General features: G+C 45.7%; 1 protein-coding gene across 1 annotated transcript in view; it reads left to right on the forward strand.

The window, feature by feature from the left end:
• Window positions 1–3836: 3836 nt before the first annotated feature.
• Window positions 3837–16952, forward strand: part of GLG1 (golgi glycoprotein 1) — a 174872-nt gene continuing 161756 nt past the window's right edge. The window contains exon 1 of the mRNA XM_048870553.2: window positions 3837–4169. Within this exon, the coding sequence (XP_048726510.1) occupies window positions 3861–4169 (309 nt within the window). The 5' untranslated portion in view covers window positions 3837–3860. The remainder of the gene's footprint in view (window positions 4170–16952) is intronic.

Below are 16952 nucleotides of genomic sequence, written 5' to 3' on the forward strand. Positions count from 1 at the left end.
AAATAGCTTCTATAATACCTTACTGGTACCCAGCTTTAGCTGACAACACAGTGCCCTTAAAGCATCCCAGCCTTAAGCCTCCACCCACACCCCCAAGTCAAATATGATGAGGACTACTGACAATCTTATTCATCATATAAGAAGGTTCTACCAATCCCAAAGGATCGGACACATTGCCTCCCAGGTTAATGAATATTTCAGATCTTACCCAAATACACACTTACAGCTAATCCTTATTAACTAAACTAAAATTTATTAAAGAAGAGAGAGAGTACTGGTTAAAAGATCAGTTTACGTACAGACATGAGTACAGTTCTGAGATCAGATTCATAGTGGAGACGGTGAGCTTCATAGTTGCAAAGAGTTATTTTAAAATTAGTCCATAAGTTATAGTCCAATGTTCACAATCAGGGTGATCCAGATGGGACTGGAGATCTCAGTCTTACGACTCAACCTTTCCCCGCATGAAGCATCAAGCAGAAATGATATAAAAAGGATCAGGACCCAAGATATCTTTATACAGTTCCAGGCCTTCTTTTGACAGCTCAGAGTCCTTAGGCGAACAATGGGCAATCATGGAGACTTTGAAGTAGACCTATTTCCTAAGCTTCACCAGTAATTAGCTACAGGGATAAACAAAAAGCAATTGCCTGTTTTCCACAATTCGCAGGTGATTTGATATTCATTTCAAAGAGATATGAATACAGTGATATCACTATTTTTACAGGTTTCAGAGTAACAGCTGTGTTAGTCTGTATTCGCAAAAAGAAAAGGAGTACTTGTGGCACCTTAGAGACTAACCAATTTATTTGAGCATAAGCTTTTGTGAGCTACAGCTCACTTCATCGGATGCATACTGTGGAAACTGCAGAAGACATTATATACACAGAGACCATGAAACAATACCTCCTCCCACCCCACTCTCCTGCTGGTAATAGCTTATCTAAAGTGATCACTCTCCTTACAATGTGTACGATAATCAAGTTGGGCCATTTCCAGCACAAATCCAGGTTTTCTCCCCCCTCCCTGCCCTGCCCCCCCCTCAACAAACTCACTCTCCTGCTGGTAATAGCCCATCCAAAGTGACCACTCTCTTTACAATGTGTATGATAATCAAGGTGGGCCATTTCCAGCACAAATCCAGGTTTTCTCACCCCCCACCCCCATACACACACAAACTCACTCTCCTGCTGGTAATAGTTCATCCAAAGTGACCACCCTCCCTACAATGTGCATGATAATCAAGGTGGGCCATTTCCAGCATAAATCCAAGTTTAACCAGAACGTCTGGGGGGGCGGGTAGGAAAAAGCAAGGGGAAATAGGCTACCCTGCATAATGACTTAGCCACTCCCAGTCTCTATTTAAGCCTAAATTAATAGTGTCCAATTTGCAAATGAATTCCAATTCAGCAGTTTCTCGCTGGAGTCTGGATTTGAAGTTTTTTTGTTGTAAGATAGTGACCTTCATGTCTGTGATTGCGTGACCAGAGAGATTGAAGTGTTCTCCGACTGGTTTATGAATGTTATAATTCTTGACATCTGATTTGTGTCCATTTATTCTTTTACGTAGAGACTGTCCAGTTTGACCAAGGTACATGGCAGAGGGGCATTGCTGGCACATGATGGCATATATCACATTGGTGGATGTGCAGGTGAACGAGCCTCTGATAGTGTGGCTGATGTTATTAGGCCCTTTGATGGTGTCCCCTGAATACATATGTGGGCACAGTTGGCAACGGGCTTTGTTGCAAGGATAGGTTCCTGGGTTAGTGGTTCTGTTGTGTGGTATGTGGTTGTTGGTGAGTATTTGCTTCAGGTTGGGGGACTGTCTGTAGGCAAGGACTGGCCTGTCTCCCAAGATTTGTGAGAGTGTTGGGTCATCCTTCAGGATAGGTTGTAGATCCTTAATAATGCGTTGGAGAGGTTTTAGTTGGGGGCTGAAGGTGACGGCTAGTGGCGTTCTGTTATTTTCTTTGTTAGGCCTGTCCTGTAGTAGGTGACTTCTGGGAACTCTTCTGGCTCTATCAATCTGTTTCTTCACTTCCGCAGGTGGGTATTGTAGTTGTAAGAATGCTTGATAGAGATCTTGTAGGTGTTTGTCTCACAAATCTTGGGAGACAGGCCAGTCCTTGCCTACAGACAGCCCCCCAACCTGAAGCAAATACTCACCAACAACCACATACCACACAACAGAACCACTAACCCAGGAACCTATCCTTGCAACAAAGCCCGTTGCCAACTGTGTACACATATATATTCAGGGGACACCATCACAGGGCCTAATAACATCAGCCACACGATCAGAGGCTCGTTCACCTGCACATCCACCAATGTGATATATGCCATCATGTGCCAGCGATGCCCCTCTGCCATGTACATTGGTCAAACTGGACAGTCTCTACGTAAAAGAATAAATGGACACAAATCAGATGTCAAGAATTATAACATTCATAAACCAGTCGGAGAACACTTCAATCTCTCTGGTCATGCAATTACAGACATGAAGGTCGCTATCTTAAAACAAAAAAACTTCAAATCCAGACTCCAGCGAGAAACTGCTGAATTGGAATTCATTTGCAAATTGGACACTATTAATTTAGGCTTAAATAGAGACTGGGAGTGGCTAAGTCATTATGCAGGGTAGCCTATTTCCCCTTGCTTTTTCATACCCCTCCCTCCCCCCAGACGTTCTGGTTAAACTTGGATTTATGCTGGAAATGGCCCACCTTGGTTATCATACACATTGTAAGGAGAGTGATCACTTTAGATAAGCTATTACCAGCAGGAGAGTGGGGTGGGAGGAGGTATTGTTTCATGGTCTCTGTGTGTATATAATGTCTTCTGCAGTTTCCACAGTATGCATCCGATGAAGTGAGCTGTAGCTCACGAAAGCTTATGCTCAAATAAATTGGTTACTCTCTAAGGTGCCCTAAAGGTTGAATCTGGGTCATTTAGCCTGGGAGCTGCTTACCCCTTTCTGGCCATGGGTCACGGCGTGACTGAGCAGTAGAACAGAAAGAAAAGGAGGCCTTGCGGCACCTCAGAGACTAACACATTTATCTGAGCATGAGCTTTCCTGAGCTGCCTCCGATGAAGTGAGCTGCAGCTCACGGACGCTCATGCTGGGATAAACGTGCCCGTCTCTGAGGTGCCGCAAGGCCGCCCGTTCTCTCTGCGGATAGGGCCCCACAGGCTGCTGCTCTGGAGGCCGGCACAGTGGGGTTCAGCAGTACGCTGCCCACCGCACGGGCCGCTAACGCCGCTTTAAGTCACACGCTCACAGGCGCCCCCCCGCAGTACCAGGTGACCACACGATCTGGATTAACGACCTTTTGGGCCCGGCTGGCCACCGGTCCCGCCCCGCGTGACTGTGGACAGAGCACGGGGCAGCGGAGGCAGCGGCCCACGCCGTCCCCACCTGCCGTCCCCACGCACAGGCCTCTCCGCGGCCCGGCCGCTCCGCCCCCCGGCCTGCAGCCGGGCCTGCCGCTACGGGACTCGGCCGACCCGAAGGCGAGAGCTCGGGGCTCGCCAGCAGAGGGCGCTAGGCCGGGGCGCTGGCGGGGCCCGGAGCCTCAGAGCCCCGCGGCGGGAGGAGGCGGAGCTCAGGCGCTGGGCGCGGCCGGCGCCAGCCACGGACAGGCGCGGGAGGGGCGAGCGCATGCGCGGCGCGCGGATCCTGACACGGCTGGGCCGCCCGCGCCAGAGAAAGGGGCGTGGCTCTGTGCTGGGGGCGGATCTGTCCAGGCCCTGGCGGCCCCCCCGGCTGCGCGGTGGCGTCATGCCGTGGCGGCGCGCTGATTTGCATACGCGCTGCGTGCGGTGGGGCGGCAGGCGGGCTGGAGGGTGTCGGATCCAAGATGGCGCCGTGCGGACGTGTCCGGAGCCGCTGGCCAGGCCCGCTGGCGCTGCTGCTGCTCTCGCTCTCGCTCGCGGCCCCGGAGCCGGCGGCAGGGGGGCCCGGCCTGGGGCCAGCTGGCCCGGGCGCCCCGCAGCAGGTCCCGGCGGGCGGGCCGGGCCCCGGGGGCCGGGGGCCCCGCGGCGGCTCCAGCGGCGGGTGGAAGCTGGCGGACGAGCCCGCCTGCCGCGAGGACGTGAGCCGGGTCTGCCCCAAGCACAGCTGGGCCAACAACCTGGCCGTGCTGGAGTGCCTGCAGGACGTGAGAGAGGTGGGCGGCCGGGGGGCGGGCGCGGGGAGATGCTGGCCCGGCCGCTGCCCGGCGGCTTGGCAGGAGCTGAGGGCGCCGGGGGGGGCGAGAGGGACAGAGGCAGGGTCTGCTCGCGGCGTGCGTCGGGAGGAGGGCGCGGCGGGCGCGGGGCGCGGGGCGCCTGCGGGCCGGGTGAGAGCCTGCAGAGGGAGCGCGCCGCGGAGGGCAGCGGACCCTGGCCGTGCCTCTGCGCCTGCTGGGGTGGGAGCACTGGCCGTGGTGCTGCTGGCGGGGAGGGGAGTGTGGTTCGTGGGGGGGCACCCTCCCCTCTGCTTTAGAGCTGAGGCCCTGGCGGCACCACGATTACTTCTTCGGTGTTTAAATTGCAAATGCTGCTGAATGATGACAGCGTGTAGGGCAGTGATTCTCACCAGGGGTACATGTATCCCTGGGGGTACACAGAGGTCTTCCAGGGGCTACATCAACTCATCTAGATATTTGCCTGGTTTTACAACAGGCTACATAAAAAGCACTAGCAAAGTGAGTGCAAACTAAAATGTCATACATACAATGACTTGTTTATACTGCTTTTATACACTATTCATTGAAATGTAAGTACAATATTTATATTTCAGTAGATTTATTTTATAACTGTATGGCATAAATGAGAAAATAGGCAACTTTTTCAGTAGTAGTGTGCTGCAACACTTGTATTTTTATGTCTGGTTTTGTAAGCAAATAGTTTTTAAGTGAGGTGTAACTTGAGGGTACACAAGACCAATCAGATTCCTGAAAAGAGGTACATTTGTCTGAAAAGGTTGAGAGCCACTGGTGAAGGGCAGTACAATTGTATGTATTGTTTTGTGTAGAGGTAGCCGGACTTGATCCCCCTTTTGTCAGTTAACTTAATTCTGTACTTGACCTCTGTTTAGAGCTTTTATCTTTTGATAGCTTGATGGTAATTATTACACTGTGTATTCAGAATTGTGCTGCTCATACCACAAATGGGGTTGCATGTGTTTTGATAGAGTATCCAGAGTATGGCCATATTTTTCTTGGTCACAGAATTCTGGATTGATGCCTTTATTAAACTAAGTCATGTCAAGCTATCATTCGTTCAGTTTGGTCCTTATTTGTTAGTACAGTTACTAGGATTGGGGAAGGATTAGGTGTGTGTTAAATGTATTTGAACTGCTGTCTAGTAAATTTAATTGAAAAAAGGAGTGTCTCATATCCTCTTTCAGGTCTTTAGCCTACGGGCTGGGAAGGAATCCCCTTCCTCTATCCAATGTACAGCAGTAATCGGTTAGGTGCATTATAGTGGGTCTCTTTTCTTTGAAACACTGGGTATTAGACTGCTGTTTGGAGACAAGGTACTGGGATTGCAGGATCTGTTTTCTGACTCATATGTCAGTTCCTGTTGAATGTGCATCATACTGTATATTATGAAAAAAACACATTAGGTCTGTTTCACTAGCTTAAATTAATGGCCAGTAAATTTAGAAAGAAGAAATTATTACTTCCTAATGTAGCTATTGAGATTGGGATTAAAAACTGTCACTGAACTTAATTTTTATTAGAAGCTTTCTATGGTAAGAGAAGGGTAGTCATTTCTCCTGCTTCTCGATATACAGTACTGCACAACTGGCCTGGGTGCACTGAAGGTTTTGCTTTCCTCTGAAGCACCAGGTAACATCTACTTCAGGAAGGAGGATACCAGATGGATTGCATGAACCTACAATCTATTCAGAAGAGTGGCTTGTCCATTTGTTTCATTTTTTCTTACTCCCTTCAAACAACAACTGGGCTTTTAACATTGAAAGAATTTTATTTCCTCCCTTAAGTTTATCTAATATATGTTTTTGATGGATGGTAAGCTGAGCAGAGGAATCAAAGCATGGTCTGGGATTCTGATAACCCTATAAGTGGGGCCCTTTCTTTTGTTGAGTTGTGATTTTTACTGCTGTAGTAAAACAACTTGGTGAACATGTGTGTTGGTTTTACATCTGCCTCTTATTTTTCTATAAGTGCTCATATAAATGGTACATATGAAGCTGCGGTACTAGTAAGAAGTCTGTAAGAGCAATCAAAAGCTATATGCTCAAAGCATATTGGCAGCAAAATCCAGCTGTGTGATAGATTCCTGTTTGAGTGAGAGAAGAGACTGGTTGCATTGAGTTCTCAATTTAACAAAAAGCTTTTTGTCTTCTGTGATTGACAGTTACACGTTGTGAAACAAAGTTACTATTTCCCCATGTTTCCACCCCCCAGCGTTCCTCAGACGTTCTTGTCAACTGCTGGAAACGGCCCACCTTGATTATCACTACAAAAGGTCCCGTCTCCACTCCTGCTGGTAATAGCTCACCTTAAGTGATCACTCTCCTTACAGTGTGTATGGTAACACCCATTGTTTCATGTTCTCTACATCTATAAATCTCCCCACTGTGTTTTCCACTGAATGCATCCGATGAAGTGAGCTGTAGCTCACGAAAGCTTATGCTCAACTAAATTTGTTAGTCTCTAAGCTGCCCCAAGTACTCCTTTTTGCGAATACAGACTAACACAGCTGCTACTCTGAAACCAAAGGTTACTTAAATGAACTCTCAAAAAATAAGACACAAGCACCATATCATCTGTGGGCAAACACTTTTCACAAAGCAATCACTCCATATCTGACCTCTCAGTCCTCAGCCTCAGAGGAAACCTGCACAACTCCTTCAAATGATGACCCTGGGATCTTAAATTCATAATTTTGCTGAAACTAAAAATCATGGATTTAATAAACACTGGATTTATGGCTTATTACAACAATCTGTAATCCAGTCATCGCCCTTTTTTGTTCTGTGACTGCAGAGGTGTTACCTGGACACTTCACCTTGAATTGTCTCTTACAGTATGCATTTACTACTTGTGCTAAACTGTCTGTTCCACCTTCTGTTTAGCTGTGACATTCGGATTACCTTTTCTGGACCTGAAGAAGAGCTCTGTGTAGCTCAAAAAAGAGTGTCTTTTTCACCAACAGAAGTTGGTCCAATGAAAGATATCACCTCAACCACCTTGTCCTGCTAATTAGAAGGGGTGTCGCGCACCATGACATTTCTTCAGATTTGACTAATGAGTTGTAATGTGTCCGTGTAAAAGAGCTAGTACTTGTGGCACCGGCTCTGCCTTTTTACATGCAGTGTGTTTAGCCATGTCCTGCATGCTTTATCTTTTACTGTTGTTAAATGGCCTTTCTCCAGTGGATCCTTTTTATCTGTCTTCAGATTTTATACTGCTGCCAATCACCCCATAGCATCTCATTGCCTTCTACAAAAAATCAGTAGCATTATTAGCAAAGTCCCTAGCAGACAGACTTCATGGAGTTTCTGGTTTTGACTTTTTGGAGTAAAATTCCTGCTTGGACTGGCTTTGGTGTTTTGTTTACAATTTTTTTTAAAAAAATATTTTTGAGGGGAAGTGTTGGGGCATTTTGACTTTTAAAAATCAATCAGTATCTCCCAGTGCCTATGGAAAGTACTGCTTTGCTAGCTCTGGAGACTAAGGGGGCTTGTTCCAGTGTCCTTGTGTTCCGGAGGTTTACCTCCTAACTCCATTGTTGTGTTTTCGCTGTATGATGTTCTCAGCCCCAGAAGGACTTCAGTGGTTCTTTGCATATGTAGGTCTGTACATCTGTGTAGCTTGAAGCACTTTGAAGTGAAAGTTGTTAAATAAACACAATATATTTCTATCCACCATGTAGCTGCAATAGGAGTCAGTGGTGCCAGTTTCCCCATATCGGCCTGGTAATATCAGATCTGAAGCTCTAGGAAGCACCTTCAGGGAGTGCTGGGGGAGGAGGGGTGAGGTTAGCTAAGTTCCCTGTAAGCCACATGGCTGCACAGCAGGTTTTAGCGGGGTGCAGGTGCTCGGGGAACCCGCCCGGGGACCTGGCACAGCAGGGGCGTCCTTACCCAGGCTCCAGCTTAGCCTGGCCCTCAACCTGCCGTGGCTTGGGCAGCCCGAACCTAGCTCTGAACCTGTGAGCCTAGCCCTGGAGCTGCCGTGGTGGGGAGAGGTGCCTCTCCTATTTCCCACCCTCCCCATCCCAGCCCAGGTGCTATGGGGAGAGAGAGAGCTGGGAGGAGCCCTCTCTCCCCGCTGTAGAACCAGACCATCTTCCTGCATCCCAAACCCCTCATCCCTGGCCCCACACCAGATCCTGTACCCCTAGCCAGAGCCCTCACATCCCTGCATCTCAACCTTCTGCCCCAGCCCTGAACTCCTACCCATGCTCCAAACCCCTCGGCCCCAGCCCCACCACATAAATTTTGTTACGTGCACCAATATGAAGGTGTGTCACACATCACCTCCGTATTGGTACACATAACAAAATTCATTCTGCACATGGGTAAGAAATATTAGAGGGAACACTCGAGGTCAGTCCTTATGATCTGTTCAGTACTTGGTGCCTCTGATAAGTAATGGTATTTTGTGAAGTGGAAATATGTGCTAAGAACTGTCCTCATTTCTCTTTTGTTATCAGAGCTAGCAGATATCAGTGACTTATGGTTAGCCTCATTGGGGTGGGCTTGTACCATTGGCTTAGGAATGACAGTGATCACTTCCTAAATTAAAAAAACAAAACACCCAAACAAACTAAGATTCTTTCTGACCTTAAATTAGAAGTTTTTGCTATTTAGTTAAGCTGTCTTTCAGGGTTAATTAAAAAACATGACATGTCTCAAAATGGTATAAAATAACTTTTTACAGATATAGCCCATTTTTGTGTTTTACCATGGGTTACTAACCCCTTCCTGTTGTTTTATACCACTCAATTGATGCCTGAATGGGATTTTTGGGAGGTAGCACGTTTTAGAGAAGCCATACTGTTTTTGGGGTAGACACTTCTTGCCCCTCCCTTTCATTTTCTTCAGTTTTTCTGTTACTACCACTTCTGCTTTTCTCTGTTCCCCTTGCAATACATCTCTTTATCTTACCCGTCCACTGGTATTCTTCCGTAAGCTCTAGTAGTGTCTGACATCTGGGGCTAGTAGCACTACAAATAAATCTTTTAGTTTACACCCCACTTTGTGACAGGGCATCATCCAATCCAATGTGATTTTGATTTCACTCCCAGGGTACAGTTCTGCAGTCTGAACGGAATCCCATGTGTTTGTTTGATTTTTGACTGATAAAGGATACTGTCAGGTACAGCACAATGATTAATCTGCAGTGTAATAGTTCTGATGAGCAATGTCGTGATATATCAGTATCTGTTTTTACCTCTCAAAGGTTCACTACCGAGAAGTAAATTAAAATGGTTATTTGAAAGGCCTACAGTATCTTGACTTTTTGCATACTGAGAGTTTCTGCAGTTTACCCCGTCAGTATTTTGAGTCTCAACAGTGTTAACCAGTTACTAACCAGCATTGAGTAGCATGTGGGAAGGTGTGCTCTATGCTCTTTATTCTGTTCAATATGTCATCCAAGACACCCTGCCTTCAGGTTGGAAATGGAGGGAAGAGTTTGCGGGAACAAATGCTGTCTAAAACTAGTCATCTTCTGTAAAGTTATGGCTTTATTTAAGAGGTCCTACAGTGTTTGTAAAGCAAACATGCAAAGTGGTGGCCATACAATAACTCTTTCTAAAACCAAAATTTTAAGGTGAGGAAGTTAAGAATCCTGAGCCCAGTAAAATAGATTGCAAAGTGTTTTAGGAGATACTATCTTTTTATTGTGTGTACAATGAATAGCACAACAGGGTCCCAGTTCCTGACAGGGCCTCTAAGCAGTCTTGCAGTACAAGTAATGAATAAGATTGTAAAAGCAATCTGGCTGCTGAGCACCAAGTAGGTTGTGGTAACTTGAGCATGATCTGATTGTCTTAATCCTATATCTTAAATATTCTCCTGAAGTGGAGAATACACTGGAATGCGTTACCTAGGGAGGTGGTGGAATCTCCTTCCTTAGAAGTTTTTAAGGTCAGGCTTGACAAAGCCCTGGCTGGGATGATTTAATTGGGGATCGGTCCTGCTTTGAGCAGGGCGTTGGACTAGATGACCTCCTGAGGTCCCTTCCAACCCTGATATTCTATGATTCTATGATAACCTGCTTGAGTTACCCAGTGCTTCTAATGTCCTCTTCTGCCTGGACAGCTAGGTTTCTTTCCCATACCAGCAAGTTAATAATGGGGGAGTTGCTGGCTCATACATCAGTATGCTAACCCCAGCAGATTGAACTAGCCCCCATATGACCTTGTTTTTTTTATGATGTCTAACGAAAGCCTGAACATCCTTTATTTTAATATCTACTTGTTACTCTGGATATATCAAAGGAAAGTAACACATGTTTCCTGGTTTTTCTGTATAATTTCATGGAGACTAGAGAACTAGAATGCGTGTTTTCTCAGCCCACAGTTGATGGATTGGTTGTGTCCAGTCTCTTAGAACCCTCAGTTGAAAAATTGGGGGTATCAGTCTCCTACAAACATAGACATTTGGAAGAAAAGCTATCATGAATGTGTTAAACAGGGGTTAACAAAAACAATACTCAGTACAACAGTAACTTTCTTCCCCTCACTCCCCCCCTCGCCCCGAGTCCTTTTCCAGGGGCATCAGCAAAAACATTTCTGATGTTTTAAAGTATAAGTACCTTCCTGGGGAGAAAATTCAGGATGGTAAAAGGCTGTTTAATCAAGGTTAGAAAGGCATAACCGGAATCAGTGGCTGGAAACTGTAGCCAGGCTCAAACTGGAAACAAGGAACACATTTTGAAGACTGAGGATGATTGATTATTGGAATAAACTACAAAGGAAGTGATGGATTCTCCATTTCTTGATGTTTTTTAGTTTCAGACTGGAGGCCTTTCTGGAAGCTATGCTTTAGCCAAACACAAGTTATTGGGCTCTCTTCATAACTGTCAGTGTTTCCTGTACCATCTTAGACATCCTCCTGAATTGTTAGAGGCGCTTAATAGTCTTACTGTTAAAAGGATGGGTTATGTGTGTATTACCTGCTCATTGAACTAACTTGATATAATGGTCATCGTATTGTGCTTTAAAATGTACAGAGCATTGAAACATTAACTAATTCTCACAGCAACCCTATGGGGTAGGTGATAAGTGTTCCCATTTATAGATGGCTACTCTGAGGCAAAGAAATAATGCGATTTGCTCAAGTCCAGACAGCAAGTCAGTGGCTGAGCAAAGATTAGAATTTGAGAACTGACCCTCCCAGCCCATGGTCATTACTGTATAGATACACTGCCTCCCAAGGTGGGTGAAGCAGCTGGCTGTAAAAGGGAAACAGTATAATCAGGTCTAAGGACTTGTCTGTACAGCCTGCACTTTGCACTGCAGAGTGCGAATTGCTGTGTGCACTAATGTGCTTATGCTGTAACTGCCCTGTGTGGAGGCCTGGGGCAGGAACTAAAAGGCACCTCTTTAAAGAGGAATGGTAACATGAACTAGGAACCTTTTAGTTCCCTTCTGCTGTGCTGCAGTTCACACCCATGTAGTCCAAAGTGCAGGGCAGTATTGACCTTGCATAAGTGTTTGTTTCCACCTAAATAAACATCAGCTCCTCCTTAAACCATTGAGAATTTGGTTCAAAGTTGCAAACGTGATATGTTCAATTGAGAACAATAGAATTAATTTCACCATCTTATTTTTAGACTTTGAAATGGGCCTGGCACTTCAGATAGCATGATAATGGTGGAAGCTATACAAGAACCTAGAAACAGTATAGGTCTTTCCTTACAGGGCAGTTAGCATACAATAGTTGATGGAAGATCATCTGGGCTGTATTCCTGACTTGCTGCAGGAAGCAGATAAAATCATCTAACCTTTCTGTACGTCAGTGTCTTCATCTGTAAAATGGAGATGATACTTATGCCCGTCTATGAAGCATTTTGAGAGTCTCTGAAAGGTGCCCTAAGCGAAAAATCCTATTGCAGCTGCTTTGAAACTGAGATATCTATTGCTTTATAATTGTAGTTGAGGCTCTCAATATTATAGCTTCATCTGATTTCCTTTTTTAAAAATAATACATAATTTCAGAATGATTACTGTTGATATAGTGAGGCTAGAATCGTCTATTGCTCTGGCATTTAACTTTAAAACGGCCAGGTAAAGCAGTTTGCTGCTTTAGCTTCTCTCTGTTCCTTAGAAGTCACTTTCCTCAAATTAATCAGACTTCCTGTTTTTACAACTCAGATTTGCTTGATAAACTGTTAGTCAAATTAGGTACCTAGAACGTCTGTCGGGTATCAGCCAGGTCTCCTTTAGGATATGACTTCCCTATCCCACAGAGGTCCACTGTAGAAGCTGTGTGCTTAGCCACAGAACTGCTTTTGGTAGGATGGGATTGTGCTCTTGAGCCCAAAATCAAGGACATAAGTAGCCCTTGATGCTAGTGGGTCCTCGCTTGACCTCTGTCTGCTTGCAAGAGTAATTGCACAGCCAATTTTTCCCTCTTTTGTGACTTAAGTAGTTAAACATTTGTAAATGGCATTTTAGTAGCTAATTCATAGGACTTAAATAAGCTATATAGCAGGGCCTCCGCTTCCTGTAGCTACCATTGGCTGGGGACGGCGAACCGTGGCGACTGGCAGCTGTGAGCGGCCCTACCTGCGGATGCTTAGGTAAACAAAGTGTCTCGTGGCCCGCCAGGGGCTTACCCTGAATAAGCCATGAGCCAAGTTTGGGAACCCCTGCTCTACAGTTATTTCCTGTTTTTGAGTCCATTTTTGCAGATTCAGTTTTTAAAAAAGCTGAATCAGCACCCTTCTCTTTCAAGAAGCTCTGAAAGTGCATGGGGTGGAGAGACCTCTTACTCATGTCTAAAAGTTCCTTAATCATTTGTGCAGTGGAAGTCCGCTGAAATGCTGTTTCTTGGGTCTAGCCAGAGGTGCTCCGTTATGGAGAAGCAGTCATTGAGTATCTCTTGGAAGAAAATATTTAGATACTGAAATCTGTAACAAGTGCATTAAAATCTGTCAGTTATGATATGTGCATTTCTTTGGATATGAAACAATATCCATAACTATTTTTACTTTTAAGTGCTTGGGTTTTGTAAAGGGTGAGATAACTACATTGTTGACACTTAGCAGTCTTAACTGGATTTTGAAACTAAGGTTTTGTTTTTTTTAATACGTAATTGAAGATCCTTCATTATCCTTGACCGTTTAAGTTATGGGATGTTTACACATTGCAATGGCAAGAAAAAGATCTTGCTTTCTTATCCTGCATGAATGTGCGTTCTCCTGGAGCTCAGCCTTTCCTGGTAAATTGATTGGATAATTTGAAATTTGACCAGGAACTGGATGGTGGTAGTCTGAAACACTGGCTGTTAAGACCATAACTTCTGTTTGAGCTACAGAATATCTTAAAGATATCCAGTCTTTATGTAAAGCCTTCACCAAGGAACACTGTGGGTTCACATCTCTTGAATTCCAAATATTAGATCTCATGTCTTTTTCAGCTGCATTAAAGGGATGCCCATTACCAGAATCTCTTCCCCATGTAGGTACTTCTAGACCAGAGGTGGGCAAACTATGGCCTGCGGGCCAGTCGTGCCTGGCCCCTGAGCTCCAGGCCAGGGAAGCTCGCCCCGGCCCCTCCCCCGCTTCCCTCCGCCCCACAGCTATGCCGCCGCACGAGCAGTGCAGCTTGCGCCCGCCCACCTCCTAGGCTTTCCATCAAGTCTGTCCTGCCGCTCTGAGCAGCATGGTAAGGGGGTGGGGGAAGGGGGAGCAGGAGGTCCTGGGGGGCATTTAGGGGACAGGGGGTGGTCAGATGGAGCGGAGGGAAAGAAGGAGCCGGGGATGGAATCAGTTGCAGGAGATGAAGATTGGAATGGGAGGAAGGCCTAGTTTGGGATAGATCCCACTGGAGGCAGATATTATGGGCGTGGGAGAGAGGCATAGACAGAGCTGGTGGGACCTATCACAGGGAGAGTAACAGGAATGGGAAATTGAGCTGCTGGAGAAAAAGGGAGAGGCTGCAATGCAGGGAAGGGTATGGCGAGAGAAGAGCTGTACGAATGGGTGGCCCTGCAGGGAGTTGGTTTTTTATATGAATCAGGAAGACAGCAAATTCTACAGACCCACAATTCTGGATGAATCAGTGAGTTAGAAAAAAAAATTTGAGGAATAAATCAGCAAGCAGATAATTGGTTATGGAACAGAGTAGTTAAGCAGAGAGAGTCAAGTATAGGGGACAATAGGTTAGCAAGAAAACTGAGTTTTGGATTTAGACGAATGAGGTCTGAGTGACATCAGCTGCAAAGGCAAAGAAACTGTGCAGGTGTGCACTTGTGAGGTGTGGTGTTTTTTTGCACTGCTGCAGATGCTCACACTGGGGTAGTAGTGGCCTCTCCAAAGCCCTCATTGTTCCCAGGTGGTGCATTACTTTTCTTGTGTGCCTTGATGTTTTGTTTCTGCAGGAGATGACAACTGGATGTTCCTTCAGTAGTATGATTTCCCTACATATGTGTACTGTGGCTCAACTTTGCCTACCCTTTGGTCTTTGGAGAATGTGCTCTTACGGTTAAAAGGCTTTACAGACACTTTGGCAAGCACTCTTCTTTTATAACTGGAAATGTTTTTAACCTGAATAATTGGAAAGATTAGGTATTCGCTAATTACCTTTTTTATTTTACACCTTTCCCTCAAAAAAGTATCTTATCTTGTGGGGTCCCAGAGCCCATGCTCCATCCCAAGTCTGAACATCTGCATTGCAGTTGTGTAGTCCCGTAGCCCGAGCCTTGCGAACACAAGTCAGTTGACACAGGCCAGCTTCAGGTGTTCTGTTGCAGTGGAGACATTCCTTAAATATTGACCTTTTATTGACAAATTACTGTAAGGGTACAGCACCCAGCATATGTTGAAAAACTAAGCCTTATATTATGCCATGTTTGCCTTATTTAAGAAGACCTTCAAACTGAGTTATGCTTCCTTCTTTGTTGCACGCTTGTGACCAGCCATTCTTCATTTAAATTTCATTGAGGGTATAAAGAAAAGGAGTGCTTGTGGCACTGTAGAGACTAACAAATTTATTTGAGCATAAGCTTTCGTGAGCTACAGCTCACTTCATCGGATACATACAGTGGAAAATACAGTAGGGAGATTTTATATACACAGAAAACATGAAACAATGGGTGTTACCATACACATTGTAACGAGAGTGATCAGATAAGGTGAGCTATTACCAGCAGGAGGGGGGATGGGACCTTTTGTAGTGATAATCAAGGTGGGCCATTTCCAGCAGTTGAGAAGATCGTGTGAGGAACAGTAGGGGGGGAAAATAAACAAGAAGAAATAGTTTTACTTTGTGTAATGACACATCCACTCCCAGTCTTTATTCAAGCCTAAGTTAATGGTGTCCAGTTTGCAAATTAATTCCAATTCAGCAGTCTCATTGGAGTCTGGAGTACATGGCAGAGGGGCATTGCTGGCACATGATGGCATATTTCACATTGGTAGATGCGCAGCCTCTGAATGAGCCTCTGATCGTGTGGCTGATGTGATTAGGCCCTATGATGGTGTCCCCTGAATATATATGTGTACACAGTTGGCAGCGGGCTTTGTTGCAGGGATAGGTTCCTGGGTTAGTGGGTCTGTTGTGTGATGTGTGGTTGCTGGTGAGTATTTGCTTCAGGTTGGGGGGCTGTCTGTAAGCAAGGACTGGCCTGTCTCCCACGATCTGTGAGAGTGATGGGTTGTCCTTCAGGATAGGTTGTAGATCCTTGATGATTCGTTGGAGAGGTTTTAGTTGGGGGCTGAAGGTGATGGCTAGTGACATTCTGTTATTTTCTTTGTTGGGCCTGTCCTGTAGTAGGTAACTTCTGGGTATTCTTCTGGCTCTGTCAGTCTGTTTCTTCACTTCAGCAGGTGGGTATTGGTTGTAAGAACGCTTGATAGAGATCTTATAGGTGTTTGTCTCTGTCTGAGGGGTTGGAGCAAATGCGGTTGTATTGTAGAGCTTAACTGTAGACAATGGATCGTGTAGTGTGGTCTGGATGAAAGGTGGAGGCATGTAGGTAAGTATAGTGTTTGTGTCCATTGCTTATTAGCACTGTAGTGTCCAGGAAGTAGATCTCTTGTGTGGACTGGTCCAGGCTGAGGTTGATCGTGGGATGGAAATTGTTGAAATCATGGTGGAATTCCTCAAGGGCTTCTTTTCCATGGGTCCAGATGATGAAGATGTCAGCAATATAGCGCAAGTAGAGTAGGGGCATTAGGGGACAAGAGCTGAGAAAGCGTTGTTCTAAGTCAGCCATAAAAATGTTGGCATACTGTGGGGCCATGCGGGTACGCATAGCAGTGCCGCTGATTTGAAGGTATACATTGTCCCCAAATGTGAAATAGTTACGGGTGAGGACAAAGTCACAATGTTCAGCCACCAGGTTTGCTGTGACATTATCGGGGATACTGTTCCTGATGGATTTTAGTCCATCTTTGTGTGGAATGTTGGTGTAGAGGGCTTCTACATCCATAGTGGCCAGGATGGTGTTTTCAGGAAGATCACCGATGGATTGTAGTTTCCTCAGGAAGTCAGTGGTGTCTTGAAGATAGCTGGGAGTGCTGGTAGCGAAGGGCCTGAGAAGGGAGTCTACATAGCCAGACAGTCCTGCTGTCAGGGTGCCAATGCCTGAGACGATGGGGTGTCCAGGATTTCCAGGATCTTGGATAACAGAATACCCCTGCTCGGGGTTTTAGGGATGTGTCTGTGTGGATTTGATCTTGTGCTTTTTCAGGGAGTTTCTTGAGCAAATGCTGTAGTTTCTTTTGGTAACTCTCAGTGGGATCAGAGGGTAATGGCTT

Source organism: Caretta caretta, chromosome 12 (genome assembly GCF_965140235.1).
Source record: "Caretta caretta isolate rCarCar2 chromosome 12, rCarCar1.hap1, whole genome shotgun sequence".
NCBI lineage: Eukaryota > Metazoa > Chordata > Testudines > Cheloniidae > Caretta > Caretta caretta.